Genomic DNA, 15,882 nt, shown 5'->3' with positions numbered 1-15,882 from the left:
CAGCTACTCTTCAGTTACTAAGTTTTACCAGTTCTCCCTACAATGAGTTTTACTTCAGCTTCGGAAAAGCAAGTCCATACTGTCATAAGAGAGCAGAGAAAACAAGATTCTCTCTACATGTGTAACATTGTAATTAAGTCCATACTCTTTGTTCTGTTGCTCAATTCATGTATGTGGTTTAGAAACCAGTTTTCTTGCAAGATATTTAATATAGTAAAGGCTTTTGCATCTGTAGATTCTTAGCTGTCCAGATTTTCAGAGGTCTCTATGGTTGTGTTGTCCTTCTGAAAGCTCAGCTTGTTTAAAAAAGATCCAAGTCTTGAGTATGTAGGTGAATTTTGCCATCTGTTTAAAGATTAGTATTTAAAAAACAGACACCCAAAAGGACTCAGATGTGTACTGTATGCAGAAATGAAAGCTGTTTTTCATAAACATAGTCCTTTCTGTCTCTTTATCTACAACACCACCTTCCTCCTCTCCAATTTCCTAGTTAGATTGTGTGTTATATCAAAACCTACCATGGCCTTCAAAGAGGTGGATATTTTAAAAAGAAATTAATCAGATCATAAAGCTGTTTTCATATAAAGTATTAGTATGAAAATGATAGCTCTGTGTTATGATTATTGCGTTTTTTGGATGAGACATCTTGATAAGAATGCCTTTTGTGATTCATTTAAAGGAACTTTTATAATAGATAAGGGTAAAGGAGCCAAGATTGGTTTGGAAGCCAAAAAGTATCATAAGTATAATAAAAAGTTGATTAGAAAGTCTGTTTCCAGAAGTCTGTGTTGAACTTATTGAAAACCCTGGAGGTATGTCTGGTGATAATTATGTTTGAGAGAAGCAGACACTGATTTAGGCATTCGTTTTATTGATACCAAACTTTAAACTAGAAGTGGACTTGTGCCCTTATCTTATTAATGACTCAAGACCAAAATTTTAAGAAGTACTGTTTATTTTGCAGCTGGAGCAAGAATCCAAATGTTAACATGCTTTGGCTAGGAGTCTCTCTAACAAGAGAAACTCTTTCCGTGGTAGCTCCCTAGATGGATAGGTTTTTTCATCAGTATTTGGAAGATGCAGGAAACTATTTGCTGTTTTGATTTTCCTTCTAGCAAAGTAAACATATACCAGTTTGCATTTTTAGATTCTAGTGGGGAAAAAAACCCCACATTTAAAACTAGTGTAAGAGATGTGGTACTTTTTTGCAGCAAAAATAATAGCACTGTAATCTTCCGTAACAGAACAAAATGCAAATATAATACTTCTGCCATTTCAGTCCTTGTATGATGACACCCCTAATGTTAAACTTTTACAGATGCGGTCAGCACTAAATAATGTCAAAATTTGTTCTGTAAAATAGATAATATCTATCAGAGTTCACGATGCTTTATACAGTTTAGGTTTAAGTTGCATGCCCTTTTACCTTCTGGGTGCTTGGTGAATATATCCCACACTGCTGCACCTGCATGCTTGTCAGTACCCAGGCTCGCTCGCGTACTTCGGTGCAAGGTACTGTTTTCAGGACATCCTGGAGATGTACTTCATATTTTGGATCATTTAAAATTACTAGTATTTTCATTACATTTGCATGCTGCCTATACGCCATACTATAAAGGTATTGATTATAAAAAAGCATTGCAAATAGATTTCAGCTAAAAATTAAAGTCTTGTTATACAGTCTCGTCAACTGAAACTGGAATAATAACCAATGACCATGTTTTTAAGGGTAGTAAAGTCCCCAGAAGATGCAGAAATATTCTTAGATATATTTGGAAGAGTGACTAAACACCTAAAAGGCAACAGTGCACTATTATCCTATTAAAAATACTACCAAAAATAGTTTTTAAGACTTTGACCTAACATATATGTCCTAACTTTTCAGGATACTATTGGGATTTGAGTCTTACAGTGAAACCTTAATTTGATAAAGTACGTGTCCTGAATTGAATACGAAATGAGTCTCACTGTTTGTCTATCACACATTCAGTTTTTCCACAAGGTATCACTGAAGTTGTCCTCTTCCACCAGTTGAACTACATTTCCCACTAAAATTAGGATTTTATTCATTGCCATACATGATTATTTTATTAATAGTGAATAATTCTTAATATCCTGAAAAAAAATTAGTGGTTCAAGATGCATTCTGTTAGGGTAACCATATAATTTGCATTGATAGAAATACTGGAAAGTCAAAAATACAGTATGCTGTGGTTCAAAACTTGTTCATCCAAAAATTTTTTAATCTAAGTCCCATATACTGCTGTTTTACACAAGCTCTTGTAATTGTGCAACTGATGTATTAGGTTGTAGCTTATCTCCTTTTAAAATTATTCTTGTTTTCCAACTTTTTGAAGCACTTTCCAAATGTTACATTTTAGATTTTTTAAAAGGCTGCCAATTTGAAGTCATTTCCCCTAGAAAAATGAATTCTTTGTACCTTCTCCTCTTTTAACAATGTTAAAATGTTATAGTAAGCAAACAGGCACATAACAGGGTTTAACACTAAAAATGTTGTCATAACATAGCTATTGTACTCATTTTGCACATGATGATTTAGCGGTATAACTGAATATGTCACTGAATGATGGTAGAGAACAGAAACCCAAATTTAAATTCCTTATAGCTTTTTTTGTATGTCCTTATACTATTTTTAGTTGTACTGATACTGGTCTATAAAAAAAGTGCTTTGCTTTGCTTTCCCTTTTATAGTTGTTTGAGATCACAGTGCCTCTTTCTCATGGCCCCAAACCTGTAACCGTCAGTTTTGCCAATCACACGTCCTGCCGATGCATGTCGAAGTTGGATGTTTACAGACAAGTTCATTCTATCATAAGACGTTCCTTGCCAGCAGCACAAACTCAGTAAGTATGAGACTTGTCTTTCCTTTCACATTATGAGCAAACCCGTAGATTTAAAAATATTGCTGGAAACTTTCACAATTAAGATAGGTGAACTTATACACGTTAGTAGTAGTAGCAGAATGCTTTTTGTAAAGGAGCTAATATGTTTTACATGGAGATAATGTTACTAAAGTAATTAGCACAGCACCTTTTTAGCCAGTGGATAAACTGGGGCTAGGTCACTTAAAAATGAAAAATAATGTTGTTTGTGGGGGTTGTTTCATGGAAAGAGCTACAGTGCAATTGAGGCTTGAAGGAAACATCAATAAAATCAACTTTAAAAAAAAAAAGTAATCATAAAAGCTATCAAAAAATACTTACTTTTGCAAACAAGGAATAGACAATTTTCTGTCTCAAACTGTATTTTCCTATTTAAAAAGCTGTTAAAAAAAGGCCTGCTTTTAGGGAATCTTTGATGACAAATCTTTTTGGACATCTTCATACACCAGAAGTGAAAATAAAACAGAATGGGAAGGGGAAATAAAAGGTTAATTGATGGTCCACAGAATTAGCATGTTGATTTGTTTGGTGATTTTTGAATGAAAAAAGTCATAGAAGAAATCCGGCACTGAAGCAATTGTTATTAAAACACTAGAACAACTCCTTCCTTTCGGTTTAGAGGGCTGAATGATGATTTCATGATATATAAATATTTAGTAGGCCAAAAATACATAACAATAACAGTTGCTTTACGGAAGAACCAATGATGAGAAGCTGAACTAGAATGAATTGTAGACATTTTTAATAGAGCAAGTGAATGGTGCAGAATGCCCAGAGATGTAAGCTAGGTCACCTTCTCTGTTTTCATTCAGTTAAAGTCTGGATGTTTTCTGACATGTTCCAGCTAAACAGAGATTATATTGTATTTAAATTCAGATTATTGAATATGTTCATCAAAACGTGGATCATAAACAGTGGACTAGAAGAATACTAAGAAATAAATCTATTAATAGTTTAATTAATTGCGTGATTAACAGATTATAAAAAATCAAAACCCAAGAGTCGATAATAAAGTCAAATTATGCTGAACTCTTGGCAGCTTCTCAGTGCTTCCAGATTAAGAGCAGTTGTAATTAGCATTGTAAGAGTTTATTCTAGCCAGGAAACAGCTACCTGTAGTTAGAGGGAAGTAAATGTACGGATACAAGACTTTGAGCAGCACTCACAGGTAGCTGGCTGTCCTGTGAGTAAGGATTCATGTTTCAACAAAGGCAAGACAGAGTAGTACTAGATCAGAATATATACAGGCCTTCTCTACTCTTAAGTATTGTTTTTAAGTTTAAAATCTTGGCTTTTTAGAAGAAAATTAATCTAAAAAACAAAACAAACAAACAAACAAAAAAAACCAACCCAAGCTGAGTGCTTCTAGCTTCTCAAAAGTAAAGATATTTACATGTTCCTGGTGGGTGCCTGGCTGCTTTTCAGAATCCCACTGAGGTTTTTTTAATTTGTACTAATGTGCTCAATTTCTTTTCAACTTCTTATTTTTCCTTAGCATTTTTATTTATAGGTTTGAATGCTAGTGAAATGGTTGTAAAGGCAAAACTTGGAAATGTACTTTCTTGTCACGGTGGCAGACCTGCATATGTGTGTGTATTTATGAACATGCTCATTTTAACAGAAATATAGTAATGACTTTGGTTTGTATTACTGAAAAGAAAAGCCTGAGAGTATAATCTCTGGTTTTAGGGTGGTAACATTAATTTAATAAGAATTCAAGGCTGGTTTATGCCATGATGCACAGGCACATGTTAGAAAGAAGAGAGAAATGACATGTAATATAGAATACAAATAGTCGATCTTTTTTTATATAAAATATATTTTCTGCACAACTTTATCCTGATAATTAAGGTCTAGGTCTTTGCCTGTTCTCCCACTTTTTTTTTTTTTTTTTTTACTTCTACAAAGTAGTAGCTACTTCTACATACTTGCGGAGCTGAGGCACGTCAGTTCATGTTAACCAGTGTTTCAGAATACCTCCTGGATTAATGGTATCTTAAGTTGTATTCTTCTCTGTTTATATAGAATGTCATCAAGATGTGCAACTGACTTAGAAAATTGTCACTCTGTTTTAGTAGTTCAACAATTTGGGGTGGGGGCGGGGAGCAGAGCAGCCTTCAATATACATAATTCAGATCCAAGTCTCTATGATGACTTTTTTCCCTCCATGGTTTGTAGGTAGGCACTTACAGAGCTGATGAGCATACTTTAGATGTGGTTTTGGATGTATGTTGTACACATTAAATGTTTCCCCCTCTTGTGCATTATCTGTTCTGACACTGACAGGTAACAAGTTAGCATGCTGATGGGGTTTGTTTGGGGTTTTGTTTGTTTGTTTGTTTTCCCCAAGTTGAGTTGACAATGATTTGGAAAGAGGTAGTGAAATTTTCTGCAAAGTGGTTTTGCCTCCGATTTTTTTTTCCTAGCCTTCCTGAACTTTCCTAAAATATTACAATAAGTCATTTTAAAATTTCAGCCATATCCCCCCGTAATTTTCTGTACTAGCAACAGGAGCAGAATTTGTAAACAAGCAGTTCCAGTTCCTTTTGCTGGGTGTCTCCAACCCTGACACTGAAATACATATCATTCTCTTCAAGTTCTGGTAACTTGGGTTTTGTATCAACATTGTCTTCTTCGTTCATGTGTGCTTGGTGTTTTCTTCATACTGTCACCCTGGCTTCCTTTTTAGTTAGTTTTGAACACTCCTGGCTAGAGCCAGGCTGCTCCAGGTGTGAGTTGGGTTTTTTGTTTGTTTTGTTTTAAAAACAGAATACAATAATACATCTGTAAATTATCCATACGATTTCTCAAGCAGAATCAGGAGGCAGGCAAAAGGACGTATGTGCCAAGTGAGGGAGCAAGAGTGAGATCATTAGCAGAATGAAATCACGAAACACCAGCTTGATAAAACATGAGGTGATGCAGGGTGATGTTAAACTACAGCAGTCTTTACAAGCAAAGAGTCGTTTAATGTGGTGAAGGGGAGTGGTATACTTGAATGATGATCACGGAAGAATGTCCCAGCACCTGCATTTTTGAATGCATGAGTAATGGTGCTCAGGGGAATGAAAAGTGCTTAAAATGTTTAATTTATGTGCCGTCTTAACAGATGAGGATTTTAGAAATACTACAGAAAATTAATAAATGGCACAGCCTGGATGCATGAAGTTAGGCATGACTTGTTAAAAGTTGTAGTGTCACCTGTGCTGATAAAGAAATTGCAAGCAAGGAAGATCAAATAACACACAAATATTTTATCTGTGGTGTACCTACTAGTTAAGTTCAGGCATCCTTTAAAAAGAGACCAACTGCTGTTAGGATTTTTTGCTTTCTTTGCTTACCACTACCTTGGCTGCAAAACTCTAGCAGGTAAAGAGCATTAAACTGTTAAATTGCTTATTGTCTTTAATTTCTAAAGTGAAGAGGCATCACTGCTGAAGTCCGTATCTTTAGGTTCAAGAAGCCTGTCCAGGATTTGAGTGGCTGATGAGAAAGAGTCAGTAAATGTCACAAAACTTGCACATAAAGGGGAAAGGAATCTGATAATCTAATTTTGGTTTAGAAATTAGAGTTTGGTCTACAGCATTCATTCAGAAATTATTGTCAGCTGTCTTTTGACGTCTATGTGTGTGAAAACGTTTTTGTACTGCAAAAAAACAATGTAGAAAATTAAGCCTGTTACCACCTATGGGGTGTTTGGCATGCAAAGATTTTTTATACTGGTCTATTTTCTATATGAGACTTACATTCAAGGGTTAGATCTGTTTCCAAACTACATTAGGAAAGTGCAAATGTCAGTTTTTAGAAGTAAGAGCTAAAACTTGAAATGTGAGAAGGTATCTTCAACCAATGGTTGAAGATTCCTGTAGTGGGGAGAACCTTAATTAGTAACAGATTTGATAGGAGTTAAAAATAAGATTATGAATGAGCTGAAGCTCTTTGAAAGGTTCTTGTAATGGAAGGAAACACAGCTAATTAGCACCTAAAATAATTTTTTTTCTTGAGTTCTTATGGTAGTAAATCAACAGTGTATTTCATTCCACAGGTGTCATGTGGCAAACAAGACCTGTCCAAAAAATCATACCTGGAATAATCAAATTTGCAGATGTTTGGCACAGCATGATTTTGGTTTCTCTTCTAACCTTGGAGATTCTGGTAAGCAGTTTTGCTTAAATGATTAAACATAGTTCCAGGTTTTGATTTACCTAAAGGAGAAATTAAAAACATGAAAAGTAAATAGTCGAATCTTTATTGATACTATTACCGGTTGTTGCCTGTCTTTTGACATATGTTTGTTCTTAAAACACCTTAAAATGTATGAATTTGATACCATTTCTTCCCTTAAAAATACGGGATAGGTAGAGACACAATTCTGATAATTGTGCAACTTCTCTGCTGTTATTTCTAGACACATCTGAAGGCTTCCATATTTGTGGACCAAACAAGGAGCTGGATGAAGAAACCTGTCAATGTGTCTGCAAAGGAGGTGTGCGGCCCTCAAGCTGTGGACCTCACAAAGAATTAGACAGATCATCGTGTCAATGCATGTGCAAAAACAAACTTCTGCCTGCTTCCTGTGGGCCTAACAAGGAATTTGATGAAGATAAGTGCCAGTGTGTATGTAAAAAGACCTGTCCTAAACATCAGCCACTAAATCCTGCAAAATGCATCTGTGAATGTATAGAATCTCCCAATAAATGCTTCTTAAAAGGAAAAAGGTTCCATCACCAGACATGCAGGTAAAAACTCAGTCTTTAGCCATTTCATTGTGTTTAAGGTATAAAATTTTGGGTTGTGTCATTAGCTGTCTTGCTGGATTGTTTTGAAGCCTTAAGTAAACAGTAAGCCTCTCTTCAATTCAGTTTTATCTTCTATGACTTTTATCATCTCTAAGAGGAAACTACTAGGCAGAAAGAGTATTTTAAAGCATGTTTAGTTTCTTGTACTCTTACTACTACTTCATGTGATTTTTTTTCTTTTCATCAAAAATGAGGTGTAAGTTCAAGCTCCCCGGTTTTTTTTATGCTGCTTAAAATCCCATTCTATTTTTTCCAAGAACCAAATACTGCAATTCAAATAACTCAAATATTTCTAATTAGATTTCAGGGATTAGTTCTGGAGATTACCATCATTCATTTTCACTTCCTAAATTTTTGCATATCCTTCATTTCACTCAACTGATACTAAAGATTTATGAGTGCATAAAAAGTCTTATAGCTCTGTGTGATTTCTGTGAAAAGTAGACATATATAACTATAAAACACACTGCCCACATTCGTAATTTAAAATGGGATTTGGTCAGGAAGAAAACTCTGCAATTTCTTTATGTGTCACAGGAGCTTTTCCTTCCACGACTGCTACACCCATAGTGGTAGCAGTCTATATATAAAAATGTGAATTACTTCAGTTTCTGAGAAACAAAGAGTATTATTTCTGCTTTGTATATTTTGTGAGGAAAGTTTTCCTGTAAGATTAATTTGTTAAAACAGAAACAATCACATTTGGGGCAGAAAGATCACTTATTTATTAATATATGGGAATTATTTGTATTATATTAATGACAAATAACAATTCCAGAAAGGTTAAAAATAGAAAATTGAGACATTTAAATGTCTGTGGTAATTTATTGCTTATCAAAAGTAAACCTTATGTATTTTTTAATATAACATGTAATTAGTTGGCATAAGTATATTGCTAGATACATGTATACATTAGTTCATCTTGAACAAAGAACAAATGAGTAATATTAGGAATGAGACCTGCGTTGAAGTCTCTCAAATTAATAACTGACATTACCTGTTTTCCTGTGTTTGACCTTTTGAGTGGAACAGAAGAGTTGTTAGAAACATAAGAAATAATTTCTTCTCTATTGTTCAGTTCTTATTTCAATTTTATGTTTACAAAGGGAAAAAAACCAACCTTATTACATTTGCTTTAGCACATTACAGAGCCTTAGTGGTACTCAAGCATGCGCTTCCAGCAGTGCTACACATATAAACTATGTGTATTTTAGAAGAACATTCACAACTGGAAAAGTCAGGCATTTAAAAAGCTAAGAAATGCTGTAATAGATACCTGATGCCACCTCTATTGATGTAAAGACTTAGTATTGGAAGGAGGGAATTGAGCTCAGATTTTCTCTGTGTTGTGGTTGAATACAATAAAGAGTTTGAATCCCTTTCTCACTTCCAAGGACAATGTGGTATAGGATGCTTTTAGCTGTTGCTCTTTTCTAAGCAGTTTGTCTTTGTGTGGAGGAAGAAAGATTTGTATATGCTGTTACTCTATAGCTCTACAACCAATAGCCCTGTACATAGTAGCGCTGTCAAGGAAAATAGAAGATGCAATCTCTCCTCCTTCTTAAGAAAGCACTTAGCATAGGTTTCTCACATTTTCGGTGTGTCCACAAGCTGTCTGTAAAAGGAATAAAAACCCTGCAACATCATGTTTATCTTTTGAAAGAAAGATCCCTTGCTGTTGTAAGACCACATAAGTGGAGGTACCACTCTATAACTTTGTGCAAGATGGCCGAGACCTAGACATGAGCAGACCCCTGTAGCCATGTCCTAGACAGTTCCCCATGCAGACAGATAGTCCTTATACATGCTGGTTTTGAAGCACCTGCATTTTTATGCGCTGTACCTAAAATGCTTCTGCCTCTAGTGTTAGACCCTGCTTCAGACAGGAACAAAATAGCATTTAGGATAGGAAGAAAAAACAAAAGGAAAAAAAAAAAACACCAACACCATAAAACATACTGATTTTTAAGGTGATCATGCTGTTACTACCACTAGAAGTAGCATTCCTACTTCAGTTTCATCTGTGCAGATGTTAGACTCTCCAAAATCTCAAACGTGAGCATTTGGTAGCAAAAATCACAATTACTGACTGAAAAGAGAAAGTTGCCACTGACTCTGCCAGCTATATACATATTAACTGCACATCTATCTTACCTCCAGCATGCTCAGACTGTCCTCATCAAAACAGACATCTGTGACATGAAAGCATTCCATAAACAACATTCAGCCTAAATCTTTTGAAAGACCTGGTCTATTGTTCAGCAGTTTCCTAAGGAAGCAACATTTATATAGTTACAATGACTCTGCTACTATTCACCCTGTGCTATCACCTCAAAAATTTATTTTGGTCAGTTTTGGCAGGGCCAGATAAGTAGGCACCTCAGCTGCAAAGCATTTTAGAGGAGGAGAGGGGCTTTCTTGCTCTGTTGAAATGTCCCAAATAAGGATAAGACTGCAGTAACCTGACCTTGACTGCTGCTAGACACAAACTCACATGGGAGAGATGCTTTATAGCACTGTCAACTATAAGTTAAGTTGAAGTTCACAGTTCACTAGGAGGCACGAATCCTAAACAAAGTGAACTCCTCATATTTAATGATTACGTGACTGCTTTTCATTTTGTGCAACATGTCATAGGTGGGTGGAAGAGTTTGGCTTTGTCTTTTTTTGTTGTTGTTCTTATTTTTCTCTTATTTCATTCTGCGGTCATTCAGTACATGAAATAGTCTGACTTTCATGGCAGAGATGAGCAAAAAGGCAAGTGAGTTCAGTGTTTAATCCGTTGCGTCTCTGTGGAGTACCTTTTTCCCCAGAACAAACCTACTGTCGGTTGCCCATTTGCTCAGAGTATTAGATTCTTTGGCAAACATGCGAGACGGTAAAGTTCACTTGCGTTTTTTCTCAAGTGACACTGTGATTTTTGTTGCCTTTTACCATTGTTTCCAAACTTTATTGGGCAACAGATCAGCAGGGCTTTGAGAGATTCTCATGAGCTGTTACACTGATCTCAGATATATCAAGTGGCACAAAATGTTACTCCCTTAATTAGAAAGACCACACTGGTGAAATAATCTATGATGAATGACATTGAAAATACTGAACAAGATGTGACTAGTTAATAAATGTCATGTTTACAGTCTTCCTCATTCCTTATTGTTTTCCTCATAGCCAGGTTCATTAGTTGAACTAGCTGGCTTGACTTGATGTAACTGTAATCCAGACCTCATATCATAAACACATTAGTGCAAAGTAGTGACTTGGTATCCAAAACAAGCACACAACATATTAACTTATCTGCAACAATAATAAGAGTAGCCACAAGCCTGAAACAAGAATTGCCTAGGGAAGAGGACAGTGACATCGCCTTAATATAGTGTACTGTAGTGTCTTTGAATTGAAGTGAGTATGGGTTAGAGTAATAGATCATAATACCAGTGTTTCACAAACAGGCACACATTATTTAAATACAAGTTTTAAGTATAACTGTGTCGAAATTCGAAACATATATTTTGTCTTTTGACTCATTGCCAGCATCTGAAAAAAAAAAAACCCAGACTTGTACTTTGTCTCCATTATACACCAGAAAGTATTTAGCATTGTTATTGTAAGGTTATTTTAGGTCAAGTTCTTGTTTTAATAGAAAAATAAAATAGGAAAAGGAAGAGTTCAGGGACAACCACAGATATTATCGTTGTGTAAGTTCTATTTTTCAGTCAAGGAACCTGTGAAGAAAAATTCTGCTGCTTCTTAGGTAGATGTGACTTTTGGTTTAATGCTCTATTTCTGTTAAATTTATTTTAATCAAATAGGGGCTATTTCTGTTCTTTCATTTAAGATTTACCATAAACATGCAGGCTCTGCTCTTACTTCAGAATGCACACAGATGCAGTATGAAGTGTAGATATATCCCCACTGGCCTCAGAGAGTGGCTGTAGCAGTTTGCAACTTGAAAGGAAGCACGTTCTCATTTTCAAGATCAGAGTCACAGTGTAACATATGTAGACAAATCTCTCTCAGTCTTACTGCGTTAGTGAATAAGGTGAGAAACAGTCCTGGGTAAGAAGATGGTAGATCTGATTATCACCTGATTCTGGATTGCCACCTCAAACTGGCACCATGCAATAGGTTGTAACAAGCCAATTTGAGTACAGAAAATATTACTATATTTTCAAAATTAATTTTTAAAAAGTACCACTCAAGATTAGAATGCAACTACAACCAGACAATATGTTAAAAATATTCATGGGTATCTGTTGCAATAGAATAATTTCTCTTCACTAGCATTCATTATTCTTTCATTGTCTTTTGTGAAGAATAGTCCAATTAAAAGTAGTTGCAAGAAGATAAATGGAAGTAAAAAAATATGGGTTTGTAGCAATTAAATATCCCATCGAGAAATGACAATCTAAATGCACACAGATTTCTACTCCAGGTTAATATAAATGAACATGTTATCTTAATGCCCGCTTTTTCTCATTTCTTTAGTTGTTACAGACCGCCGTGTACAGTCCGAACGAAACGCTGTGATGCTGGATTTTATTTTAGTGAAGAAGTGTGCCGCTGTGTACCCACATATTGGAAAAGACCACTTATGAATTAGTGAAGAGAGCACTACTTGCTATTTTGGTGTACATTTTTCCATTACAACAAAAGAACAACAGAAACTTTGCTAATATTTGGAATTAAATGTTCACCAGAGACCCTGTGGGGCTTTCAGAGACAGACACATTGTGCTTTTCTCAAGATGTGGAAAGCAAATGTAGAAAATAACTGAGGTTCATGTTTTGTAAAGAACTCAGTAAGGACTTATTTTCTGCCAATGACCAAACAGCCTAGGTTCTCCTTCTTGTGATTTTTTTTTTTTTAAAAGAGATAATGACTATATAATTTATTTCCACTAAAACCATTGTGCAGCATTTCTGTTTATAGCAGTAACAATTGTTAAAGCTCACTGTGATCAATATTTTTATATCATGCAAAGTATGTTTAAAATAAAATGGAAATTGTATTATATAATGGTGAGAATGTTTAATCATCTGCCTAAAGAAAGGAACTACAATTCAGCTTTATTATCAGAGTTCATAAAAGGGGGAAAGGTGATTAAGAGAAAGCACTTTTGTGAAAGGAAGACTACAGACATTTTCTCATACCTGTTATATATGTCTTTCTTTGAAACAGAAAGAGTTATACTTAGTGTTTCATGACCCAGTGATATTTCTGTCTCTAGAACAAAACTAGCAAAGCAAGTACAACTAATAACTAATGAAAATATTGGAGAACCTGCACATTGCCCAAGGATAAGGACTATGTTTAAAGGACAGCAGCAACTACTCACATTCCAATATGTTCACTTTTTATTTTACTTCTTGTTAGCATTTCTAAAGAATAATGTAAAATAATGTCTATTGGAGGTTATTAGTAGGAAAGTGGAAATCCCAACTGTGGTTTTTATTTAGTATTACAGGCGATATTGTAAAATTTACAACTACATAATTCAGAATGCTTTGATGCACTTTTACATATAGTCAATCAGATGTCTTGGTCAAAAATGTATCTGTGTGCAAAAATACTTTGAAGAAAAATAATACATTTTACATTCCAATGGGGATATGAAAGGACTTCCACCAGTCTAGTATGGATTGACATCATCTCTACATAAAAAAATGGTCAGGACTTCTCTTTAATAAAGAGAATGAGAAATCAAATATCTACAACTCTGAAAAGAGGTAAGATTTTTAACTTGCATGGGAAGAGCAATGTGCATAGAATAATCTATTCAAAATTAAAATGTTTCAGAAGCTGGAAGGAAGTTGTTAAACTATGGAAACTTTATTGGGTGCAGAAGTGGAACAAGCAAAGCTGCAAAGCAAGAATTTGTGACAGGCGTGGGCAGATCTGCAAAAATAATTTTAGATGTCATTATTCTGAAGTGCTGGTTCTAAGCAGCTGTTCTTAAAAGGGTTATTAATTAAATTGTATTATTTCTAATTATTTCCTAGAAAGTTGGTGATAAGGACTTGCTTTTCTAGATCCTTGAATATTTAGATATCAGAGTTCCTAAAACTGAGTGAAAGCTACTTCTAATTTCTCAGCCCCCATCATGAGTTGAGACAGTCTAACAAATAGGCAGGATGAGAAGCAGTTTGAGAGTTCACACTTTCCACTGTATGTCTAGTGTCCTCAATGTTCTTCCTAAGAAGCCAGCTATTTGTTATCCAAATAGGATAATAGGATGAAGTTTAGGCATACAAATACTGAGGAATGTCTTTATTACTATATTGCCTCAGCAATCAAATGCAGGTAGAACTCAGGATGACAATTTAACATTGAAACACAACTTCATGCCAGTATAACAACACACAATTCCCATCAGTTGGATTCATAGTCATGCAAATCAACAGTGTCTAAACTGGCAATGTCAATCTAAATAGCAAGAGGTTAATAGCCGAAACTTCATTCAGTATTACTAGAGATCCAGGCACCCACTTCTATATGTCAGCCGCTTGAAGGAAGCATAAAATACCTTAACAAAACAATTAAGGAGCAAACTTCAATGAAGACTTGAGAAAACAAGGTGAAGCTCCCAAACTAGGCTTTTTAATTTCTATCCAAGCCCAATACAGAAGAGAGGCAGTGGGGGAAGGACAAACCAAAGCTGAAACCAGGAAATGATGCTAAGGAAGCCAGTATCTAACAGATAAAATATGTACTTGTGGTTAAAAAGGAGGGGGGCACAAGTGAAGACAGAGCAAATCTGAATTCTAACAAGTAATACTGTGTAGATTATAAAAAGTGCATGTTACAATACTGTGCAAAAAAAAAAAAAAAAAAACAAACCCTCCTAAACTGAGCAATGCTTGCTTTATATGTCTAAACTATCTGAAGGGAGTTCATGAAAACAGACCTAATAAAAATCATTCTGGCTAAGCAGATTTTTGGATTTCTACTGAGCATGCTACACTCCAAAATCATAAAACCCATCAGGGAAGGCAGGGATTTTGAAAATGAGAGCACTGAACAGGAAGCTCCAACTTTCTTACAAACATCAGCATTCAATAAGAATTACTTTCTCAAATATCTTTTTCTTTCTTTTTTTTTTTTTTTTTTTTCAATTTCTTAACTTTCCACTGAGACTTTTGGACATATATTATGTAAATCATTAAGTAAAACTAAGATTTAAAGAAAGCAAAGAGCTGACTTCTAAAAGTTACCACAAATCAGGTTTATGTCTGAGCAAAGTGACTGGTGAACTGTTCTCAAAGATATGCAGATGAGTAGAATAATTTATGCAAGCAGTTGATAGCATTTTCTGCTAATCAGGCTCTCCAATTCTGCTTTACATGAAAACAGTGGGGTTTTTTTAAATGCTTTATACACGAGAACACAATTACTATTGTTAGTATAGGCTACAGATATGCCATTCTATGTGATAAAATCTGATTCTGTTTATCTCAGTACTGTCACAAAATCATCTATATTTAAGCAAGAGTTTATCTGTGGAGAAAGAGAGTGGTGGCATAATCTGCACAGCAGGTCTTCCTTGCATCTATTATATAAAGTAGCTGATAGATTTACACTGTTTTCAGTTTTGAAGTGTTATTTAATTATAATCATCTCCTTGCAATTTTCATCTTCATTTCAAATCTTAATTTAGTATTCTTAAAATATATAAATAAGAAAGATCTAAAAATGTAGGTGATCATTCTATATACAAGTTATTCTGCACTAACGCTGAATAAAAAGTTTATATTGTTATTTGTCTAAAACCCCTGTACCTTCCACAAAAGGCAGGAACGTGTGTAACTGCAGTAAATCACATTTAGTAGCAAACAGACTTATGTTTGTATTTCATCAGGAATTTACAACAGTTTCTGTACTCTTTCAATATAGTACTATGCAGAGCAACCCCTCTCTACCTGTATTAACAGAATGCATGCTATTTACAGCATGAGCATTGTTAGTCTGCTGACGGTTGTTTAATTCATGTTGAACAAGTTGACAGCAAACCAATTCTCTTAGTTCTATTTGAAAGACCAGCGTGAAATCTCGCATATGTACCATATCATCTTGAAAGGCTTAGTGTTAGGATTGCTTTTAATATTCTCATTTTCAGTCTTCAGATCTCAGTGACAACTCCAGATGCCCTTGAATTTTAACATCTCTCTCTCTCTCTCTCTCAT

General features: G+C 34.9%; 1 protein-coding gene across 1 annotated transcript in view; it reads left to right on the top strand.

The window, feature by feature from the left end:
* The window catches only part of VEGFC (vascular endothelial growth factor C), an 82,108-nt gene extending 69,806 nt beyond the window's left edge, over positions 1-12,302 (top strand). Inside the window, 4 exon segments of the mRNA XM_075709631.1 lie at positions 2,713-2,864; positions 6,949-7,058; positions 7,312-7,642; positions 12,188-12,302. Coding sequence (XP_075565746.1) covers positions 2,713-2,864; positions 6,949-7,058; positions 7,312-7,642; positions 12,188-12,302 — 708 coding nt within the window.
* The last annotated feature ends 3,580 nt before the right edge of the window (positions 12,303-15,882 follow it).

The sequence above is a fragment of the Pelecanus crispus genome, chromosome 4 (genome assembly GCF_030463565.1).
Source record: "Pelecanus crispus isolate bPelCri1 chromosome 4, bPelCri1.pri, whole genome shotgun sequence".
Lineage (NCBI taxonomy): Eukaryota > Metazoa > Chordata > Aves > Pelecaniformes > Pelecanidae > Pelecanus > Pelecanus crispus.
The sequence above is the reverse complement of the archived record's forward strand: the minus strand, read 5'-3'. Positions and strand labels throughout refer to the sequence as shown.